The 14,470-nt window shown below is 37.3% G+C and overlaps 2 protein-coding genes across 4 annotated transcripts; both read left to right on the forward strand.

Annotated features, from left to right (window-relative positions):
• Positions 1–1,187: 1,187 nt before the first annotated feature.
• On the forward strand, positions 1,188–5,692 carry LOC107020547 (26S proteasome non-ATPase regulatory subunit 11 homolog). The gene is made up of 2 exons (XM_015220953.2): positions 1,188–1,332; positions 4,147–5,692. The coding sequence occupies exon 2, from the start codon at positions 4,172–4,174 to the stop codon at positions 5,441–5,443; it is 1,272 nt and encodes a 423-aa protein (XP_015076439.1). The 5' UTR covers positions 1,188–1,332; positions 4,147–4,171; the 3' UTR covers positions 5,444–5,692.
• A 774-nt stretch (positions 5,693–6,466) lies between these two features.
• Positions 6,467–14,264, forward strand: LOC107020592 (ARF guanine-nucleotide exchange factor GNOM). 3 transcript variants are annotated; one of them, XM_015221022.2, is made up of 4 exons: positions 6,467–6,585; positions 7,104–7,240; positions 8,767–9,589; positions 10,323–14,264. In XM_015221022.2, exons 3-4 carry the CDS (start codon positions 8,855–8,857, stop codon positions 13,935–13,937), a joined length of 4,350 nt encoding a protein of 1,449 aa, XP_015076508.1. In that variant the 5' UTR covers positions 6,467–6,585; positions 7,104–7,240; positions 8,767–8,854; the 3' UTR covers positions 13,938–14,264. The 3 variants fall into 3 exon arrangements, with proteins under 3 accessions (XP_015076508.1, XP_015076509.1, XP_015076510.1); XM_015221023.2 differs by having other exon boundaries at positions 6,472–6,585; positions 7,101–7,240; XM_015221024.2 differs by lacking the exon at positions 7,104–7,240 and having other exon boundaries at positions 6,486–6,585.
• The last annotated feature ends 206 nt before the right edge of the window (positions 14,265–14,470 follow it).

Here is a 14,470-nt window from a genome sequence, read left to right on the forward strand (position 1 = left end):
TAAATAAGGAATTAATGTTGAGTATAAAATGTAAAAAGTTATTATCTTTTGTTGCAATGATAAAAGTATTAAATGAAAGAAATAAATATATTTACAAAATAGTGAACAAATAAAATTAAACGAAAAGGGTAATAATGTAATTTCAATAATAAATAAGAAGAGATTGTAACTTATACATAAATCGCTTTCGCAGAATGCGTTTTATGACTTATTTTCTCAGCTCTTTCTATATAGGCATCCAAGAAGGGTTTTTCAACTTTCAACGCTATGACCATTTTTTAAAAGACAAAAAATAAAATTGTGGGTCGAGAAAAGAAAAATAGGGGAGTGGTTTAACAATTTAGAGAATCGAACATTCATCAATAAAGTTAAACTTTAGGTAGCTAATCAATCGAGATACAGAAGAGGCAATAATGTAATTTCAACAATAAATAAGTAGAGACTGAAAGAACTTTAAGGAGCAAAATATTTGCAGATTGATTGAGCCTTTATCCCAGGTCGAGATTGCAAATATTACTGAGTTGATTGACTTGTCAGCTGACCATGTTTAGTAGTTATACATAGATATAAACATTATGCGATAATAATATATTTAGTATAATCTCATAAAACATGGTTTAAAGTGGATAGTGACCGACAATTTAAAATACTAGGGGTCGTTTGGTTTGTTGTATTCAAAATAATGAATTTTAAGAACAATTTATTCGTTTACAAAAATGCCCTATATGAATGTAAAAAGTGATGTAACAAGAGGGTTGAAAGAGACATTTCTGTCATTTACTTATTTTATCTCCGAAATATTATACCACCCAAGGGGAGAGATAATTTATCCCGATACTAATTATTAATCTCGAGATAAGTTATTCCGAACTTGCCAACCTAACAACAAATTAAATGGTACTATAATTTAATCTCAAAACTATTTGATATTATCCTTCACACCAAACGACCCCTAAAAAGTGAATCTACGAAGGAGTGACGATTTGTCAAAAATATGTAAAAATAAAAGCGAAAAAATCATGATAAAATATTTAAAAAAATATATAACAAATAATCATTCATGACTATAACAAAGATAAAATAATATGATAAATGAAAGTTTAAAAAAGCAACAAATTACTACTATAAAATTAAGAAAAAAACCTTATAATAAAAAATATTAAAATTATATTTAGCAAATAAAAAAAAAAGTCCCTTTTTTATTAACACAACCCTCTTCAAGGTTTAATTCTTGTACACGGCAGCTGAGATTCCCATCTTTGTTGTGCAGTCGCTCTACTCCCCCAATTTGAACTCTCTATCGGCGATCTCTTTCTCCGGCGAAGTCTTTCGGTAAGTTTCTTTTCTCATCTCTTGTGTTTTCTTCTTCCGTTTATTTCACATTTGAAAAACCCTAACCCCTTTTTTGATTGCGAGTTCAAAGCACCAACTTCGATGTAGGTTTTACAATGGTTTTTTTTTTTTGAATTCTTCATGTTCATTGTGTTGTGATATTGGATATTAAGTTTAATCATAAGGTGAGGTGCCGGAGTCTTCGTAGTTTGTTTAAGAGATCTGTATTAGAGTAATCTTAGCGACTGTAAATAAAGTGGGTATATTGGGAAATTCATAAGGGAAATTGGATTCGTTCAGGATTGAGGTGTTATTGTTATTGTTCACTGTAATAATAAGGGAAAAAAAGTGAAAGGGGTGTAAAAGATGGAAACTTTATCACTTTCTAGCAATTGTGGTGTAAAGTTTAGTTAATGGGGTTCAATATCAAGAATCTTATGAGCTTGTAAATATGATGTCTGCCTAAGTCAATTGTCTATATCATCATATTGCGACTTTTAAGCGCTTGGGCTTTAATTTTTACTTGATGCTTGGAGTCTAGAGGTATACTTGTGGCTTACGTTAGGGCTATTACGTGTGATGGAGCCAAATCTCGGGTTAAAAGTTTGTAAGGGAAATTCAATTAGTTTAAGATTGAGGAGTTATTGTTGTTATACTCTTATATAACAAAGGGAAAAAGTGGAATGGGGTGTAAAAGATGGAATTTTCATCATCATTCAATGTTGTTGTTATCAAATTGTTACTTTTCAGCAGTTGAGTTTTATAATTCTTTGTGAATTGTGGTTGTTTGTGCTGCATATTGGAGCTTCAATTTCTGCAGCTCTCAAAATGTGTTGCAATTGTTGTTCGGAATCAAGGTCTGGTCATGTTGGTATACTTACATAAAGTCTGAGTCTTGTTAGTTTTGTAAAGGATCTGTATTTTCTTGGAGCAGTGTTGTGAAAGGCGCTCGCCATAGCGCCTTTGGCGAATGGCATGGCGAGGCGAGGCGAGGCTGTGTCGCCATTATCCACTGAGGCGAGGCGACCTCAAATAGGCGAGCCGAGGCGACCCAATGGCTACGTAAATGGCGTCGCCATTTTGATTTTTTTAAAAATTTTTTTTAACTTAATAATATTAGTTTTTTTTTTCTATTTTCAAACTTTCATCAGACTTTTGTGTATTCCTCTTCTTCTCTTCCTCGAGTCGCTGCTGCTTCTTCTCTTCCTCAGTCGCTGCTCTCTTCTTCGTCTCTTTCCCTCGAGTTGCTGCTCCTTTCGTCTCTTTCTCTTTCACTCTTCACTGCTCCCTGCCTTTACTAATCTTTTTTTTCCTCTGTTTTCTTCACTCTCTGTTTTGTCCCGGATTACTGTAAAATGCTTTCTGCTTTCACTGTGTTGTGACTGCTGTCCATTATTTTTTTGAAAAAAAATTAATTCTTCTATAGTAATTATTTTAGTATTTGTAATATATGTAATTGCTATTGAAATTTTGAATATTATATGTGCAATTAAATGTTTTTAATTTTTGGTATTAATTGGCGCCTCGATTCAAAAAGGCGAGCGCCTCGCCGCTCGCCTCGCCGCGTGGCGAGGCAGGCCCTTGTTGCCTTGTGTCGCCTCTCGCTGTCCAAAACACTGTCTTGGAGAATATAGAAACCTCTAGTGTTAGAGAGATATTTGTCGAGTGGAATGACACTGATCCAAATAGAATGGATATTGAAGAATCATAAGGCCAGTTCTAACTAGTTTAGGATTGAGGAGTTTTTGCTGTTCTCTTACAGAATAAGGATGAAATAGGCTAGATCGTAAAAGATGGTTTTATTATCGCCAGATTGTGCTTTTGTGCAAATGGGATGTAAGGTCTAGTTAATGGGGTTCTATTTCAAGAATTTCTTGAATGCTTAAATACATTGACTGCCTATTCAACGGTCTTATGAAACCTCGAGTTTTCATCAATTTAGGTAGGCAGTGGCCATTTATTCTCCAGAAGCTGTGAAGCTTTTCTGGAGGCTGATGGAATTGTGATTGTTTTCCGTGTTTAATTTTACTCTGATTTTGTTCAAGTCAGGACGAAGTCTTAGATCAATTTCCTTTCAAAATGTATTAATAGACATACTTCATACTTGTGTCCTTTTATGTTTAGAATGAAGATTGTTGGTGCTTTTTAAATCTTGGCAGTGTGCAAGAATACAGAGGATAAAGTTGTTATATTGCTTTCGAAATGTGTTGGTGTTGTAGCTTTTAAAGGTTCATGCTGGTTTTACATTTGTGTCCAGTGCTTGGTTGGGACTATGGTTCACAAAAAATATCTGTAATGCTTCCATCCCAGCTCAATGGATTTTCTCTCTAAAATTTCATTATCTCCGTCAGGCTAGCTAACCTTCATTCTGCAAGTTGCTAGGACAATTGAATTGGAGAGGTATAAATGCTTGGGAGGAAATTGAGGACTAGGGTACATTTGGATTGAGATGCAGTTGCGCACTTCATTCCAAGTTTACGTCTTCCTTCTTTATTCTTTTGTATCAGGACGAAGAAATGAGTTGCTTGTACTGTTAGCAAATAGGTCATTTATTTTCTATGAGCTTTTTTGCCCTATTAGAGCCTTATAGCTGAAGAGTACTTCTGCACTTGCTTACATATTGGAGAATTTTTGCTTTCTATGTCAAAGTAGCTGTGGCATAGCTTGATGCAGTTTCTTTATTTTAACTACTCTCGCATCTTTAGCGACTAACTGCAAAATAGAATTCATGGTAAAGACAGCAAGACGGAAGTGTCCTAAATGCTTCCTTTGTGTTTGCACATATATAATTCCCTCGTTGTCTAAAAATTGCAGGATTTAAGATCTGCTAGCTTTAACAATGGCGTCTTCATATCTACCTGCAACCACAGATTCACTAGCTCAGGCTTCTGAGGCTACAACCCCATCTGAGGCTATTTCCATTCTCTACCGCATTCTTGAGAACCCTTCATCATCTTCCGAGGCCCTAAGGATCAAAGAGCAGGCAATCTTCAATCTCTCTGACCTCCTAAGTCAAGAGAAGAGGGCTGAGGATCTCCAAAAGCTTCTTGTCCAGTTGCGTCCCTTCTTCTCTTTAATACCCAAGGCAAAAACAGCCAAAATTGTTAATAAAGGAATTGTTGATGCGGTGGCTAAGATACCGGGTACATCTGACCTTCAGATTACACTTTGCAAAGATATAGTGCAGTGGGCCCGTTCGGAGAAACGAACTTTCCTTCGTCAGCGGGTTGAGGCAAAACTTGCAGCTCTTTTGATGGAAAACAAAGAGTATTCTGAAGCATTGACACTTCTTTCAGGGTTGATCAAGGAGGTGAGAAGATTGGATGACAAGCTTCTTCTTGTGGAGATTGACTTGCTGGAGAGCCAGCTCCATTTCTCATTGAGAAATCTTCCCAAAGCCAAGGCTGCTCTTACTGCTGCTCGAACAGCCGCCAATGCTATTTATGTCCCTCCAGCTCAGCAAGGTGCCATTGATTTGCAGAGTGGGATACTCCATGCAGAAGAGAAGGATTATAAAACTGCTTACAGCTATTTCTATGAGGCATTTGAAGCATTTAATGCCCTTGAAAATCCCCAGGCCCTATACAGCCTCAAGTATATGTTGCTATGCAAAATCATGGTCAGCCAGGCTGATGATGTTGCAGGAATAATATCAACCAAGGTTGGATTGAATTACCAGGGGCCAGAAGTTGATGCAATGAAAGCTGTTGCTGATGCTCACTCCAAGCGATCTTTGAAGCTCTTTGAGACTGCTCTTCGCAACTTTAAGGCTCAGCTAGATGAAGATCCTATCGTCCATAGGCACCTTTCTTCGCTCTACGACACTTTAATGGAGCAGAATCTTTGCAGGTTGATCGAGCCTTTCTCAAGAGTCGAGATTGCTCATATTGCTGAGTTGATTGAGTTGCCAGCTGACCATGTTGAGAAGAAGTTATCTCAAATGATATTAGACAAGAAGTTTGCTGGAACTCTGGACCAGGGTGCTGGATGCCTTGTAATTTTTGAGGACCCTAAGCAAGACGCCATTTACCCGGCTACATTGGAAACCATTTCAAATATGGGGAAGGTAGTTGACAGTCTGTTTGTAAGATCCTCAAAGATAGTGGCTTGAGTATCAGATCCTCCATCTATGACTTGTATTTCCTGAGCTGCAAGCAGATACTGCTTTAGGCCTCAGCGCGTTTTGTTGTGTTTTATGCTTCATTTCTAAATACATTTGAACTTAGTATAAACCTTACATGGCTGGAGTTACCAATGAGCAAGTTCAACTAAACTTCTTAGATGTTTTATGACTTTATTTTTCATCAATGCTGTGAGATGTTTGAACTATTTAATTATCAGCTTTATTTCTTATGGTGACTATCTCTGTGTTTGTTTTTCTGTCTTTTAATTTGAACCTTGGTTATTTTTTATCTTTTTTTGGTGTTTATGCTTATTTTACTTGATCACTGTTATGAACTTTACTTCTTGCTACCTGACAATAAATAATGTTACTTTTCTTATATTTAGTAATTCCTTAATATAGTTACATGTTTGAATTTGATCAAGTTTCCAAAATAATTTTTTTTTTTGGTTAGAGGTGCTTTCTAAAAACTATAATAATAATTGTGCTCATTGATCAATTGAAAAATACTTTTATCAATATTAAAACTTTATTAGGTTTCTCAATTTTTTATTTGCTTGGAATTAGAATAATAATCTATCTCTACTAAATGGTACTATTTTTTCCTCTAAAAACTAAAATGAATTGGAGGGAGTACACAATATATAATTTAATATTCTATGTGATATGTTAGATGAAATTGTTTTTCTCTTAATTATATAATTTTCAATTTTGAGTTTTCGTGTATGAGTTTTACACGTAAATTTGGATAAATTTGATTTTAATGCGAATATCTTGAGTCTTACACAGTAAAATTGAATTAACTTGACTTACATAATAAACTTGATATTTTTCTCTTAATTATATAATTTTTAATTTCGAGCTTTCGTGTATGAGTTTTATAAGTAAATTTAGATTAATTTGACTTTAATGCGAATATCCTGAGTCTTACATAGTAAATTTGAATTAACTTTGCGCAATAAATTTGAATTACTTTGACCTTCGCATATATCAAAATTATTATTTTTTATAATAAAAAATTATTCTCGATTTTCTCTCACTACTAGTAGTCTTCTGGTTTTATTCTCGATTTTCTTGCTCACTCTTTCGGAGGTCTCTCTAGTCATCTTCAGCTATAGATCCACACACAGGTAAACCCTTTTTCTCTATCTTTTTTGATCTCTCTTCATCAATTTCACGCATTTTTACATCGATATGTTTGAATTATTCATATTTTATGGAAAAAATGATATTTTTTTGATCAATTCTGGGTACAGCAGTGTAAATATAATTTTTTGTTTATTTTGTAATAATTTTCACTAAAATAAATATAATTGTAATGTAAGAGTTGCTGACATGTTGTTGAGTTGTTTGTAGTCATTAATTTGGAGGTTTTTGTTTTTGGTGTTGAATTACTTGTTTGGATCTTCAACATTTTAGTTGCTGATCTAAAAGTTCAAAATATATGGTATACCATCTAGAGGTCTCAGGGTTCAAATTCCAGCAGAGAGCTCTAGTGATTTCTGGTGGAGGTGGTAGATATTTCGTGGAATTAGTTGAGATGTGTGTAATTTTGGTCTAGACACCATGATTATCTAAAAAAATAAAATGAAAAAAAACGATATACCATCTTAGGACTTGAAAATTGAGTTTTTTTTTTTGGTAGTAGTATGTTGATTGGAGGACGAGACATGGGTCAACGATAGACTTGCTCCATTGGTGATCTGTAGGTGGGAAGGCTGCGTATTGTTTACATCGACATCTCTCCTTGTCCCGCCACTATCAAGAGAGCACCTTGTGCGTGTGGTATGCCTCTTGCACTTGTGATAATTGACTTGGTTATAATGACCACATTGCTGAATGAATTGTTGTTGTTTCACTATGTGGATTTCTTCTTCTTTGTTGTCTATCCTAAAAGAATGTCAACTGACTTAGGGAGAAAAACTTGTTTTAGTTCGTTTTTCTTTTCTCTCTGTGAGTTTTTCTGGCCAAGGAGATGTGTGTAAGTAATAGAAATGCTGATTTGTGTTGCTTTTCTACTTTTGGCAAGCAGTCTAATCATTTTTACTCCCTCCATTACTTTGTACATGTCCCTTATACTAAAAATAGATCTACTATTGACTTGTCCATTTTAGCTAATCAAGAGAGATTTGTTACTTTCTTTCAATATTACCCTTATCATTAAGTAACTATGAAGCATAATTAATAAGGGTAATTTAGTATAACAAATTATGCCTAGTAAATAGAGATGGAGGGAGTAAGTAGGGTGATGAAGATATACACTACCTAATGAGTAGCTATGTACATGAAGTTTCCATTTGCCTAGTCATACCTGCGTCAAACAAGAATGAAGGGTGTTTTATTTTGATTACATTGCTAAAAATATACACTAATTACCTACTGATAATTGGATCACATTCCAATGCCAGATTCATACCCAAATTCAGAATTCACAAACCAGTCCCTGAAAAGTAAGTGAGTGGTCTGTAGTCATTTGGGACTCTGACAGCCATCACTATAAAAGATTAAGAATTTCCTACTTGTGAGTTGTGACAGCAGCCAGCGACATAGGTAGAATGCACTTACAATAATGTGATGTTTACTTGCTGGGATTAGAGAGCTGAAAACTTTCTGATTTTATGCATGTACACCAACTTAATCATCCTTTTTTTCAAGGACAGTCTTTGGAAAGGAGAAATGGGCAATAACCAAATTAGGTATTATGTCTCAGGGTCTAGATGACACACTTACTTATTAATCACATTTTATTAGCATATTGTGGGAATCTGGTAGCAACATCAGACCGTTTATCTTCATTCTCTCTATCTGCCAGAGGGAGATTCCTTTTTATTTTTACTACTCCGAGCTTCCTGTTGTTAGGTATCATAATTGACAGTAGCAAGATATAAATTTGTGATAGTGTCGGTGCTCATTTGCTGCATAGTATTTGGCACAGGGATGACATGTGAGCAGAGTGAGGGTATATGGGGTTTGGTGGCGATAAAGCAAATGTGGGACTAAGATGTAGTTGCAATGGTATCCATAGATTACGCTGCAGTGTATGATGTTGCTAAGTTTCAATCTTTTGACCTAATAATTTTTGGATCGAAGGGATCAGTTATCTGTACCGCTAGTCCGCTACTATTATTTTATTAGTACAAAGGAAGACTTTGTTTTTAGTCTATTCCTTTTACCTTTGAGAGCTCTGTGAACAATTACATGGATTTTATATTGTAAAATAACCAGGATGCATTTGATACCTCATTACTCGTTCTGGGAAGTTAATAGATATATAATATAACTGCATTCTATTTTACTGTTGTTCTTTACAGACCACAAAGATGACCTTTTAGAGAAACCCTGTGAAGCGCATCCTTGCCTACAAATCCAGAATACAATCCAATTGCACATTTTTTCGAAATGGGGCGTTTAAGGCCACAATCTAGTATTAAGGCAATTGAAGAGGAACCAGAAGATTGTGAGACAACCTCTTCCAACAAAACTGCTATAGCTTGTATGATTAACTCTGAAGTAAGTGCTGTTTTAGCAGTCATGAGAAGAAATGTTAGGTGGGGTGGTCGTTATGTTTCAGGAGATGATCAGCTAGAACACTCTCTAATCCAGTCTCTTAAGACATTGCGTAAGCAGATGTTTTCGTGGCAGCATTCTGGGCAAACCATCAGTCCGGCCTTATATCTCCAGCCATTTTTGGATGTAATTCGGTCTGATGAAACTGGGGCACCAATCACTGGTGTTGCATTGTCTTCTGTTTTCAAGATTTTGACCCTTGATATTCTTGATCTTGATGCTGTCAATATTGAAGATGCAATGCACTCTGTTGTGGATGCTGTGACTAGTTGCAGATTTGAGGTGACAGATCCTGCATCAGAAGAAGTTGTATTGATGAAGATACTTAAAGTTCTTTTGGCATGCATGAGAAGTAAAACATCAGTTGTGTTGAGTAACCAGCATGTTTGCACCATTGTCAACACATGCTTCAGAGTAGTTCATCAAGCTGGAACTAAAAGTGAGGTCTTACAGCGGATAGCACGTCACACCATGCATGAGCTTGTGAGATGTATTTTTGCACACCTTCCGGAAGTTGACAACACACAACATTCCATAGTTAGACAGCATGGTTCCTCCAAAAACGAGGTACAGGTGCACCTTTATTTTTAATCTCTGAAAGTTATCCTTTGCTGCAGTCGCTAACACTATAGTTCTCAGCTATTGACTTGGCAATCTAACAAACTGTCCATAATCTCCAGTTGTTGGACCCAAAAATTAATAAAAAATGTGAAAAACATGCTATATCTAATAGTGGTAGAATTTTTCTCATGAAGGGGTGATTGAGTGGTTGAAGCATAGGAGTAGAAGTCCGGAGATCCCAGGTCTGTGTTCCAGCTAAAATACTCAATTGTGAGTGATCTGCTCCAGCCCTAGTGGATAGGTTTGTCCAGAACCTGTGCTTGTGATATTTAGTTAGTTATCTATTGGATAACTCAAGGTGAGCGCAAGACGCAAGTTTAGTCCAAACACCACCATCATTAGAAAAAAAAAGGTATCTTCTCATGGACCAATCTTGCCTTGTGGGCATCATCCGATAAGCAAAGAAAACGGGAGCATGTCTTTTATGTTGGCTAAGTTCATCCTTAAATTAAACTTCGCCTTTGCATTTTGTCCACACATGCATTTTTTCCAGCGCTGAGATGTCCAACTGAATTAAGTAGAGCCTGGATATGGTACATTACATCTGATCTGCTTTTTGGTCAGCAGTCTAGAATCTAGATTGATCTAGTATTTCTTGTGCATTCATCTTTTGCTTTTTGTTCTCTTATTCTTCTACCATATATGTTGGAAGCATTATATGTAATTTCTTCTTACATAGGTTGCTGGTGTCAATAACGAGTACAGTTTGAGTAGCAAGTCGGAGAATGGGAGTGGTCCTTCTGAATATGATAGTCTACCACCTTCTGGAGGTTTCACGTCTGCTTCAACAGGTCTGCTTAGCAGTGTTACAGAAGAAGGCATGGTCATGGGTGACAATGGGAAGGATAGTGTTCCTTATGACCTACATTTAATGACTGAACCATATGGAGTCCCATGCATGGTAGAGATATTTCACTTCTTGTGCTCTTTGTTGAATGTTGTAGAACATGTAGGGATGGGTCCTAGAGCAAATACTATGGCATTCGATGAAGATGTTCCTCTATTTGCCCTTGGTTTGATCAACTCAGCCATTGAACTGGGAGGCCCTGCTATTTGTAGTCACCCCAGATTGTTGAGTTTGGTCCAGGATGAATTATTCCGTAATCTAATGCAGTTTGGTTTGTCAATGAGTCCATTGATTCTTTCAATGGTCTGCAGTATCGTTCTAAATCTGTATCAGCACTTGGGTACTGAACTGAAACTACAGCTTGAGGCTTTCTTTTCCTGTGTGGTCCTGAGACTTGCACAAAGCCGTTACGGGGCTTCATACCAGCAGCAGGAAGTAGCAATGGAGGCTCTTGTTGACTTTTGCAGGCAAAAGTCCTTCATGGTAGAAATGTATGCAAACTTAGATTGCGATATCACCTGCAGTAACATTTTTGAAGAACTTGCAAATTTATTATCTAAGAGTGCATTCCCGGTGAACTCTCCATTGTCTTCCATGCACATTCTTGCTTTGGATGGTCTGATTGCTGTTATCCAGGGAATGGCTGAGAGGATAGGCAATGGATCCTATAGTTCAGAATACACTCCAATAAATTTAGAGGAATATAGCCCATTTTGGATGGTCAAGTGTGAGAACTATAGCGACCCTGATCATTGGGTACCATTTGTACGTCGACGGAAGTACATCAAGAGAAGATTAATGATTGGAGCTGATCACTTTAATAGGGACCCAAAGAAAGGTCTAGAGTTTCTTCAAGGAACACATCTATTGCCGGAAAAACTTGATCCCCAGAGTGTGGCTTGCTTTTTCAGGTTCACAGCTGGGTTAGATAAGAATCTCGTTGGGGATTTTCTTGGAAATCATGATGAATTTTGTGTTCAGGTGCTTCATGAGTTTGCTGGAACATTTGATTTCCAAGACATGAACCTAGATACTGCATTGAGGCTGTTTTTGGAAACTTTTCGACTGCCTGGGGAATCTCAAAAGATAGCAAGGGTGCTTGAGGCATTTTCAGAGAGATACTATGAGCAATCTCCACAGATTCTAGCTAATAAAGATGCTGCTCTGTTGTTATCATATTCAATAATAATGCTCAACACTGACCAGCATAATGTTCAGGTAAAGAAGAAGATGACAGAGGAGGATTTCATCCGTAACAATCGGCACATTAACGGAGGTAATGATCTTCCTCGTGATTTTCTATCTGAATTGTACCACTCAATCTGCAACAATGAGATCCGGACAACACCAGAACAAGGTGCTGGTTTTGCTGAAATGAACCCAAGCCGTTGGATTGATTTGATGCACAAATCTAAAAAAACTTCTCCATACATCATGTGTGATTCTAAAGCCTACCTTGATCATGATATGTTTGCAATAATGTCGGGCCCTACTATTGCTGCTATCTCTGTGGTGTTTGATCATGCTGAACATGAGGATGTGTACCAGACTTGTATAGATGGTTTCTTGGCTGTTGCAAAGATTTCGGCGTGCCATCATCTTGAAGATGTTTTGGATGATCTAGTGGTATCTCTATGTAAGTTCACAACCCTGTTGAATCCCTCATTGGTGGAGGAACCTGTTTTAGCCTTTGGCGATGATGCGAAAGCAAGAAAGGCAACTGTTACAGTTTTCACTATAGCAAACAAATGTGGTGATTTTATCCGTACTGGCTGGAGAAATATCTTGGATTGCATCTTAAGACTGCACAAGCTTGGTCTTCTTCCTGCTCGTGTAGCCAGTGATGCAGCTGATGACTCAGAGGCATCTTCTGATCCAGGACATGGGAAACCCCTCCCTAATTCATTGACTGCTGCTCATATCCAATCCTTAGGTACTCCCAGAAGATCTTCAGGACTTATGGGACGATTTAGTCAACTCCTATCTATAGATACAGAAGAGCCTAGGTCTCAACCTACTGAGCAACAACTTGCGGCTCATCAGCGCACACTGCAGACAATTCAGAAGTGTCAAATTGATACCATCTTCACAGAAAGTAAGTTTCTCCTAGCTGATTCTTTGTTGCAGTTGGCAAGGGCCCTCATATGGGCTGCTGGGAGACCTCAGAAAGGTAGTAGTTCCCCTGAGGATGAAGATACTGCAGTGTTCTGCTTGGAATTGCTGATTGCAATTACTTTGAACAATAGAGATAGAATAGCACTTCTTTGGCAGGGAGTTTACGAGCATATTGCTCATATTGTACACTCAACAATTATGCCCTGTGCTCTAATTGAGAAAGCTGTTTTTGGACTACTACGCATCTGTCAGAGGCTGCTTCCTTATAAAGAGAACTTAGCTGATGATCTTCTCAGATCATTACAACTTGTAACCAAGCTTGATGCCCGGGTAACTGATGCATATTGCGAACAAATTACACAGGAAGTCAGCCGGCTGGTTAGAGCAAATGCTTCACATATCCGATCTCAAATGGGATGGCGAACTATTACTCAGTTACTTTCTATAACAGCTAGACATCCAGAAGCTTCGGAAGCAGGATTTGATGTCCTAGGTTTCATCATGTCTGATGGATCCCATTTGTCTCCGGCTAATTTTGTTCTTTGCATTGATGTAGCAAGAAATTTTGCAGAGTCTCGTGTTGGACCAGCCGATAGACCTATTCGTGCGGTGGATCTTATGGCAGGTTCTGCTGCTTGTTTAGCAATCTGGTCTAAAGATACCAGGGAAGCGATGGCAGAGGCAGAAGCTTTGAAGCTGTCTCAGGATATAGGGGAAATGTGGCTGAGGCTTGTACAGGGTCTGAGGAAAGTTTGTCTGGATCAGAGAGAAGTTAGGAATCATGCTCTTTCATCCCTACAGACGTGCTTGACAGGAGTAGATGAAATGTACCTTTCACATGGTCTCTGGTTGCAGTGCTTTGATATTGTCATTTTCACAATGCTGGACGACTTGATTGAGCTCACATCACAGAAAGATTATAGAAACATGGAAGAGACACTTATTCTTGCCTTGAAGCTGTTAACCAAGGTGTTTTTACAATTGCTTCATGAGCTATCTCAATTGACCACCTTCTGTAAACTCTGGCTTGGAGTCCTCAACCGGATGGAGAAATACATGAAGGTGAAGGTCAGAGGTAAGAAGAGTGAAAAACTTCAGGAGCTAGTCCCTGAACTTCTTAAGAACACCTTGGTTGTAATGAAATCTAAGGGGGTACTCGTTCAGAGGAGTGCTCTCGGTGGAGATAGCTTGTGGGAACTGACATGGTTGCATGTGAATAACATTGTTCCTTCTCTGCAAGCTGAGGTTTTCCCTGAGAATGAGTTGGGGCATGTAGAGTCTGATCAGACAGACGTAGGAGGAACTGCATATGGTGTTGCTGATCCGAGTTGAGAAATTACTGAATCTGTTAGATGAGAGTTAAATTTCTGTCCAAATTTAGGTAAGAATTTGCATATTTTTCCCATGATATAAAACTCAGAGATAAACACCTGCTCACTTTCTCTCTGAGGAATTCGAACATGATATTGTATTAGATTGTGCATATTGTAAGAATGTAGAGTTCTAACCTAGTTTTTACCCTGCAGTAGTGTGTTAAGACATATTGCACAAGATTGCCTTGGTCTGCCGATCACTCTTTGAAACATTAGTGCATACATTTTGTGTAATTCAGGTTATGCTGAGTGTTTTCTCTGCACAATTTGAAAAATTTGCTTACAATATTGAGTTAGCAAACTAGTTTCCATAACAACATTTGCAATAACAGTACAAGTTTCTTAAAACCAATTTTTAATGGACAAATGTACATCTTAGTTTTACCTATTGGTTAGAGAGGATATTTTCAATAGGTTTTTAACTATAAAAAAATTAATCAAAGTAGGATGGATTAAAGGGATATAACGACGATAAAATAATATGCGAATACC

This window comes from Solanum pennellii, chromosome 5, assembly GCF_001406875.1.
Source record: "Solanum pennellii chromosome 5, SPENNV200".
Taxonomy (NCBI): Eukaryota; Viridiplantae; Streptophyta; class Magnoliopsida; order Solanales; family Solanaceae; genus Solanum; species Solanum pennellii.